Source organism: Colobus angolensis, unplaced genomic scaffold (assembly GCF_000951035.1).
Source record: "Colobus angolensis palliatus isolate OR3802 unplaced genomic scaffold, Cang.pa_1.0 Scaffold67, whole genome shotgun sequence".
Lineage (NCBI taxonomy): Eukaryota > Metazoa > Chordata > Mammalia > Primates > Cercopithecidae > Colobus > Colobus angolensis.
In genome coordinates this window covers 7,800,296-7,809,297 of record NW_012120376.1, presented here as the reverse complement: position 1 = coordinate 7,809,297, position 9,002 = coordinate 7,800,296, and the positions used below count along the sequence as shown (strand labels likewise).

General features: G+C 48.1%; 1 protein-coding gene across 4 annotated transcripts in view; it reads left to right on the top strand.

Moving 5' to 3' along the window:
* IKZF4 (IKAROS family zinc finger 4 (Eos)) overlaps positions 1-8,610 on the top strand; it is a 37,692-nt gene extending 29,082 nt beyond the window's left edge. For 3 of the 4 annotated variants that reach the window (XM_011926143.1, XM_011926144.1, XM_011926142.1), the window contains exons 5-7: positions 2,802-2,951; positions 3,429-3,560; positions 4,778-7,081. In XM_011926143.1, coding sequence (XP_011781533.1) covers positions 2,802-2,951; positions 3,429-3,560; positions 4,778-5,538 — 1,043 coding nt within the window. In that variant the 3' untranslated portion in view covers positions 5,539-7,081. Of the gene's footprint in view, positions 1-2,801; positions 2,952-3,428; positions 3,561-4,777 lie in introns of all 4 variants that reach the window. The other variant, XM_011926141.1, reaches the window with a different exon arrangement.
* Positions 8,611-9,002: the final 392 nt, after the last annotated feature.

Below are 9,002 nucleotides of genomic sequence, written 5' to 3'. Positions count from 1 at the left end.
GAGGCGGAGCTTGCAGTGAGCTGAGATCTGGCCACTGCACTCCAGCCTGGGTGACAGAGTGAGACTCCGTCTCAAAAAAAAAAAAAAAAAGTAGAGAGTAGAACAGTGGTTACCAGAGGCTGACTGAGAAGGGTTGGGAGTGGGTGGACAGGGAGAGGCTGGTTAATGGGTAGAAGATTACAGTTAAATAGGAGGAATAAGTTGTAGTGTTCTACAGCATTAGAATGACTATAGTTAACAATAATTTATTGTATATTTCAAAATAGCTAGAAGAGATGATTTTGAATGTTCCGAACACAAAGAAACGATAAACGTTTGCTGGGCACGGTGGCTCACACCTGTAATCCCAGCACTTTAGGAGGCCAAGGCAGATGGATCATGAGGTCAGGAGATCGAGACCATCCTGGCTAACATGGTGAAACCCCGTCTCTACTGAAAATGTAAAAAATTATCTGGGCATGGTGTCAGGCGCCTGTAGTCCCAGCTACTCGGGAGGCTGAGGCAGGAGAATGGCGCGAACCCAGGAGGTGGAGGTTGCAGTGAACCGAGATTGTGCCACTGCACTCCAGCCTGGGCGACAGAGTGAGACTCTGTCTCCAAGAAAAAGAAGAAAAAAAGATAAATGTTTGAGGTGACAGATATACCAGTTACCCCAATTTGATCATTACACATCATGTACATGTATGAAAATATCATATGTATCTCATAAGCATGTATAATTATTATGTATCAATTATCAATTAAAATTTGAAAAAAAAGAAAGCAGTTGGAGGATCATTCCTCTCCCAGATGTTAAACCGTTTCCCCAAGGGTCTTTGGGTGGATAGGGACCATGGTGTTCATTTCTTTTTTTTTTTTTTTTTTTGAGACGGAATCTCTATCTGTCACCCAGGCTGGAGTGCAGTAGTGCGATCTCGACTCACTGCAACCTCCGCCACCCGGGTTCACTCCATTCTCCTGCCGAGTAGCTGGGACTATAGGCGCCTGCCATAATGCCCGGCTTAATTTTTTGTGTTTTTGGTAGAGATAGGGTTTCACCATGTTAGCCAGGATGGTCTCAATCTCCTGACCTCGTGATCTGCCCACCTTGGCCTCCCAAAGTGCTGGGATTCATGGTGTTCATTTCATCCCTAAAATACAAGGGTTTACAGAGCCTGAGTAAAATGAAGTAGGTTGATTTAGTCAAAGCCCAGTTTTGGCATGGCAGGGTTAGGGGTGAACAGTAATTACCAACTTCCTAGAGATACCTTCTCCTGTCTCCCTGCTCAATAGCAGCAAGATACATCAAATATACAATACCTTGTTTCTCTCCTCTCACAAATATGTCTTAAGAGTTATCTTTAGGCCGGGTGCGGTGGCTCAAGCCTGTAATCCCAGCACTTTGGGAGGCCGAGGCGGGCAGATCACGAGGTCAGGAGATCGAGACCATCCTGGCTAACACGGTGAAACCCCGTCTCTACTAAAAATACAAAAAAAAAATTACCGGGTGTGGTGGCGGGCGCCTGTAGTCCCAGCTACTCGGAGGCTGAGGCGGGAAAATGGCATGAACCCGGGAGGCGGAGCTTGCAGTGAGCCCAGATCGCGCCACTGCACTCCAGCCTGGGCGACACAGCGAGACTCCGTCTCAAAAAAAAAAAAAAAAAAAGAGTTATCTTTAAATAAAGTACCACTCTGGGCCGGGCGCGGTGGCTCAAGCCTGTAATCCCAGCACTTTGGGAGGCCGAGACGGGTGGATCACGAGGTCAGGAGATCGAGACCATCATGGCTAACACGGTGAAACCCCGTCTCTACTAAAAATATAAAAAATTAGCCGGGCGAGGTGGCGGGCGCCTGTAGTCCCAGCTACTCGGGAGGCTGAGGCAGGAGAATGGCGTGAACCCGGGAGGTGGATCTTGCAGTGAGCTGAGATCCGGCCACTGCACTCCAGCCTGGGCGCAGAACGAGACTCCGTCTCAAAAAATAAATAAGTAAATAAAGTACCACTCTGTTTTCCAATTTTTTTTTTCTTCAGTAGAAACAAGATCTTTATAACCTGTTCTTTTATTACAAGCACATAAACAAACCAACCCAAATTTGGTGTTCTCTTTTTTTCACTCTTGTTTATTTTATTCTCTGTTCTTTTATTCCTTTTCTCTTTTCAGAATTACTCCATCAGTGATGGGCTTTCTAGAACTCTCTTGGTATCTCAGTGTAGAGAGACAGAAAGACAAAATAATCAGTAAACCAGGCTAGGGCTGGAGGTCAAAATACAAGTAAAGGTCAATGAAAACTGCCCCCTCCCCACATTGGCAGATCTAAGGGCTCTCATTTCTGTCATGCCAGCCCATCACTTTCCCCCAAACCAAAGCAGATAGTTCATAAAAAGCAAAAAATCCCCTTGTCTGATAAACAGCACTTACATCCGCCTGCCAAATGGAAAGGTTAAACCACAGTCTGGGCCCCAGTCTCTGAGATCCTGCGGTGGGGCCTGCCTGCCTGCTAGGGATGATCCCCTGCAAAGTCCCTGGGTCCTCACTTCTTTTGAGCAGCAGTTTGGCCATGTTGAACAAGCCCACCACCAGTCTGAAGCCACATGCCCTAGGACTCCCTTGCTCCCATAACTACACATTATCCCTCATCATCAAATATGGTTCATCTGTCCATGGTTGCAGCTGAAGTTGGGGAATGAAAGACAAGCAGAATAACTCAATTTAGCAACATCCTTTCCTCCCCATGCCAGTGTGTACTTGCTCTTGGCTGAATCTGCAGAGCCAGGGCACAGCGAGAAGTAGCTCTGATGCCATCTTTCCGCTCTCCTCCAGTCTCCTCTCCCACAGTGGGTAAGCCCTACAAGTGTAACTACTGTGGCCGGAGCTACAAACAGCAGAGTACCCTGGAGGAGCACAAGGAGCGGTGCCATAACTACCTACAGAGTCTCAGCACTGAAGCCCAAGCTTTGGCTGGCCAACCAGGTAGGGCTGTTGATGTACTACTGGGGAGTTAAAAGGGGATGGTGAGAGGGAGTGCTGGACAAGGGTGACTCCAGTATCTCCGGCACTGAGGGATGAAGTCTGTGGAACAGGGGATGGTTATCCCAGTAAATCTGCCAAACACCCCATTCTAGGTACCCCAGTTGGTGCAGAGCCTTGTCTGTGGTGGGTGCTTTAGGGAGATCAAGAGGTAGGGGAAGTTTGGGTCTATATCCTTGGCCTAATGGGAGAGAGAGAACACAAGAAGTAACCAAGGGCCAGATATGTATGATTGTCCCCAAATGATCTGAAATGTTGCTGGAGTGAGCTTTAGGTAGGGTAAACAGAGCCCAGTTTCCCGGGCATCTGGTATGACCTTCCTTGGTTACTGACCTGCTGGTTTTCTCCAGGAAAAGGCTGTGGGGCCAAATGCCACCCCTACTCAACTGCTACTACTTGTCCTCACCTCCTTCCCACTAGGTGACGAAATACGTGACCTGGAGATGGTGCCAGACTCCATGCTGCACTCATCCTCTGAGCGGCCAACTTTCATCGATCGTCTGGCCAACAGCCTCACCAAACGCAAGCGTTCCACACCCCAGAAGTTTGTAGGTAAGAGTCCAGTTGCAAAGAGGTATCAGCTTTAAGCCACAGCTCAAAAATATCTGAGCTGTGTGGTCTGGAGATCTGGTTTAGGGAAAGAAAGCAGTCTGGTGGGCCGGGCGCGGTGGCTCACTCCTGTAATCTCAGTACTCTGGGAGGCCGAGGCTGGCAAATCACAAGATCAGGAGATTGAGACCATCCTGGTTAACACGGTGAAACCCCGTCTCTACTAAAAATACAAAAAATTAGCCGGGCGTGGTGGCGGGCGCCTGTAGTCCCAGCTACCCAGGAGGCTGAGGCAGGAGAATGGTGTGAACCCGGGAGGTGGAGCTTGCAGTGAGCCAAGATCGCACCACTGCACTCCAGCCTGGGCGACAGAGCAAGACTCCATCTCAAAAAAAAAAAAAAAAGGAAAGAAAGCAGTCTGGTGGCCTCTGTTACTCAAAATCTATCCTCAGGACAGGAGGAAAGTAAAGAGGGAGAATGTGCTCAAAGAGAGTGGAGAAGGGTTGGCACTGAAGACTTGTGGTGGTTGTAAGGCACAGGGTTGAGGGATCAGGCTGTCTCAGTTTTTTTTTGAGATGGAGTCTCGCTCTGTCGCCCAAGCTAGAGTGCGGTGGCACAATCTCAGCTCACTGCAACCTCCGCCTCCTGGGTTCATGCCATTCTCCTGCCTCATCCTCCCAAGTAGCTGGGACTACAGACGCCTGCCACCATGCCCAGCAAATTTTTTTTTTGCATTTTTAGTAGAGACGGAGTTTCACCGTGTTAGCCAGGATGGTCTCGATCTCCTGACCTTGTGATCCACCCACCTCAGCCTCCCGAAGTGCTGGGATTACAGGCGTGAGCCACTGCACCCAGCCCAGGCTGTCTCAGTTTTTAAGAATAAGAACTTCAGTCTGTGTGGGCCCTTAGAGAGTCAGAGAGAGGAAATAAGTATGTGGTTCCCCCTATCCCCAGCACTGGTCATTAGCTCTCTAAGGACCTGGAACTTTATGGAGAGTAAGAAAATGAAGTATTAAAAATCAGTGGCCTGGGACTGAGTCCTTCTCTAAGATTATAGCCTAGAGTCAGGGAGCAGTCCCACAAAGGACCTGACCCTGGGAAAGTAAATGCGGCATAGTAAATAATGTTACACCCAGCCCCGCAGGTAAGAAAACAAAGAATCCTGAGGAGAGTGTAAGAATTCTCCAAACCCAGTCCTGCTGAGTTCCTCTTCTCCACAGGTGAAAAGCAGATGCGCTTCAGCCTCTCAGACCTCCCCTATGACGTGAACTCGGGTGGCTATGAAAAGGATGTGGAGTTGGTGGCACACCACAGCCTGGAACCTGGCTTTGGAAGTTCCCTGGCCTTTGTGGGTGCAGAGCATCTGCGTCCCCTCCGCCTTCCACCCACCAATTGCATCTCAGAACTCACGCCTGTCATCAGCTCTGTCTACACCCAGATGCAGCCCCTCCCTGGTCGACTGGAGCTTCCAGGATCCCGAGAAGCAGGTGAGGGACCTGAGGACCTGGCTGATGGAGGTCCCCTCCTCTACCGGGCCCGAGGCCCCCTGACTGACCCTGGGGCATCCCCCAGCAATGGCTGCCAGGACTCCACAGACACAGAAAGCAACCACGAAGATCGGGTTGCAGGGGTGGTGTCCCTCCCTCAGGGTCCCCCACCCCAGCCACCTCCCACCATTGTGGTGGGCCGGCACAGTCCTGCCTACGCCAAAGAGGACCCCAAGCCACAGGAGGGGTTATTGCGGGGCACCCCAGGCCCCTCCAAGGAAGTGCTTCGGGTGGTGGGCGAGAGTGGTGAGCCTGTGAAGGCCTTCAAGTGTGAGCACTGCCGTATCCTCTTCCTGGACCACGTCATGTTCACTATCCACATGGGCTGCCATGGCTTCAGAGACCCTTTTGAGTGCAACATCTGTGGTTATCACAGCCAGGACCGGTATGAATTCTCTTCCCACATTGTCCGGGGGGAGCATAAGGTGGGCTAGCAAACTCTCCCTCTCCCCTCAGTCCACTGCCCTGCCTACAGGCATTGATCCCTGTCCCCACCATTTCCCAAGGAGTTTTGCTTTGTAGCCCTCACTACTGGCTACCTGACCTCACGCCTGACCCTGACCCCTCCTCACTTATTCTCCTCCTCTATCCTGACCAATTTAAGCATTGTGATGAAACAGGTCTTTTGCTTATGTTTTTCCTTTTTCTCTTCTCTCATCCCAGCATACTGAGTTATTTATTAATTAGTTGATTTATTTTTGCCTTTTTTTCTTTAACTTATATCACTTGCCACTCCCCCACCCTCCTGTCCACAGCTCCTTTCCACTTTAGGTCAATTTTTCTCTCTTAGATCTTCCAGCAGCCCCAGGGGTAGGAAGCTCCTCTTAGTACTAAGAGACTTCAAGCTTCTTGCTTTAAGTCCTCACCCTTTACATTATCTAATTCTTCAGTTTTGATGCTGATTTACCTCCCCCCAGCCCTACCTTAGCTCTGTGGCATTATATCTCCTCTCTGGGACTCTTCAACCTGGTACTCCATACCTCTTGTGCCCTCTCACTTTAGGCAGCTTGCACTATTCTTGAATGAATGAAGAATGATTTCCTCATTTGGAAGTAGGAGGGGCTGAAGAAATTCTCCCCAGGCACTGTGGGACTGAGGGTCCTCTTGATGTTCCCCTAGTAACATGAGTTCTCAAAGCCTACATTCAGGATCTCCCTCTAGGATGTGACAGATCTGGTCCCTCTCCTTGAACTACCCCTCCACACGCTCTAGTCCCTTCAACCTACCGGTCTATTCAGTGGTGGCTTTTTTCTCCTTGGAGTGCCCCAATTTTATATTCTCAGGGGCCAAGGCTAGGTCTGTAACCCTCTGTCTCTGACACATTGGGAGCCTCAGGTGCCTAATTGGGAACCAGGGCATGGGAAAGGGGTGGGTCAAAATTCTTCTCTTTCTCCTCCACCTCTCAAACTTCTTCACTATAGTGACCTTCCTAGGCTCTCAGGGGCTCCTTCAGTCCCCATCCTATGAGAGACTAGTGGGTTGCTGCCTGATGACAAGGGGTTATCTCAGCCCCTCGGTCATGCTGCCTTCTGCTGCTCCCTCCCAGCAGGGTTCACCCTCTCATTCCCGGGCTCCTGGCCCTGTTCTTAGGATCAGTGGCAGGGAGAAACGGGTATCTCTTTTCTCTCTTCTAATTTTCAGTATAACCAAAAATTATCCCAGCATGAGCATGGGCATGTGCCCTTCACCTCATTCCACCCTTGTTCCAGCAAGACTGGGATGAGTACAACTGAAATGGGGTCATCCTTTACTACCCCCTTCTACACTCAGCTCCCAAACACAGGGTAGGAGAGGGTACTCCTGGCTACTGCAGAGACCCTGGCTATTTGAGTAACCAAGGATTAGTGAGAAGGGGCAGAAGGAGATACAACTCCACTGCAAGTGGAGGTCTCTTTCTACAAGAGTTTTCTGCCCGAGGCCACAGCCATCCCACTCTCTGCTTCCTTGAGATTCAAACCAAAGGCTGTTTTTCTACGTTTAAAGAAAAAAAAAGTAAAAACCAAACACAACACCTCACAAGTTGTAACTCTTGGTCCTTCTCTCTCTCCTTTTCTCTTCCCTTCCTTCCCCTTCTATCTTTCTTTCCACATGTCCTTTCCTTATTGGCTCTTTTACCTCCTACTTTTCTCGCTCCCTATCAGGGATATTTTTTGGGGGATGGTAAAGGGTGGGCTAAGGAACACATCCTGGGATCAGGGCCTTAAGGGCTCTGAGAGGAGTCTACCTTACCTTCTTATGGGAAGGGAGACCCTAAAAATCTTTCTCCTCTTTGTCCTCCTTTTTCTCCCCCACTCTGAGGTTTCCCCAAGAGAACCAGATTGGCAGGGAGAAGCATTGTGGGGTGATTGTTCCTCCTTGACAATGTAGCAATAAATAGATGCTGCCAAGGGCAGAGAATGGGGAGGTTAGCTCAGAGCAGAGTGGTCTCTAGAGAAAGGAAGAATCCTCAACGGCACCCTGGGGTGCTAGCTCCGTTTTAGAATGTCAGCAGAGCTGAGATTAATATCTGGGCTTTTCCTGAACTAGTCTGGTTATTGAGCCTTTCCTGTTAGGCCTACCCCCTCCCACCTCTTCTGTGTCTGCTGTGTATTTGGTGACACTTCATAAGGACTAGTCCCTTCTGGGGTATCAGAGCCTTAGGGTGCCCCCATCCCCTTCCCCAGTCAACTGTGGCACCTGTAACCTCCCGGAACATGAAGGACTATGCTCTGAGGCTATACTCTGTGCCCATGAGAGCAGAGACTGGAAGGGCAAGACCAGGTGCTAAGGAGCGGAGAGGGGGCATCCTGTCTCTCTCCAGACCATCACTGCACTTTAACCAGGGTCTTAGGTACAAAATCCTACTTTTCAGAGCCTTCCAGCTCTGGAACCTCAAACATCCTCATGCTCTCTCCCAGCTCCTTTTGCATAAAAAAAAAGTAAAGAAAAAGAAAAAAAAAATACATACACACTGAAACCCACATGGAGAAAAGAGGTGTTTCCTTTTATATTGCTATTCAAAATCAATACCACAAACAAAAAAATTTCTAAGTAGACACTTTTCCAGACCTTTGTTTTTTTGTGTCAGTGTCCAAGCTGCAGATAGGATTTTGTAATACTTCTGGCAGCTTCTTTCCTTGTGTACATAATATATATATATAAATATATATATTTTTAATCAGAAGTTATGAAGAACAAAAAGAAAAAATAAACACAGAAGCAAGTGCAATACCACCTCTCTTCTCCCTTACTCTTAGGGTTTCCTTTGTAGCCTATGTTTGGTGTCTCTTTTGACCTTTACCCCTTCACCTCCTCCTCTCTCCTTCTGATTTCCCCTCCCCCACTTTTTTAAGGAGTTTTTCTCCTTTCTCAAGGGGAGTTAAACTAGCTTTTGAGACTTATTGCAAAGCATTTTGTATATGTAATATATTGTAAGTAAATATTTGTGTAATGGAGATATACTACTGTAAGTTTTGTACTGTACTGGCTGAAAGTCTGTTATAAATAAACATGAGTAATTTAACACCTCTGGTTGTTTTTGCAGACTTCCTTTGCCTTGATTTTCTACTAAGAGGGAGGGGTCCTCCTTGCAGTATGTTATACCAACTACTGAACAGTTTAGGAGGTGAACAAAAACAAAGAATTTTCAGCCTAGACTGGGAAATGGAGGAGATTTTCCTACCAGGAAAGAGTGCCTTCAGGATAGGAGAGAAAGTCTGACTTGCCTGTCTACCCAAAGTAGAAATTAATCAAACATTTGTTGAGTACCTACTGTGCACAAAACACATTCTATGCCGAGGGTAAAATAATGTGAATGATGATAATCATAGGGTCTACCACTGCTTGAGCATCTCATAAATGCTAAGTACTCATTGAATTGTAGAAACACCTACAAAAGGATGATCACAATTATTGGTGA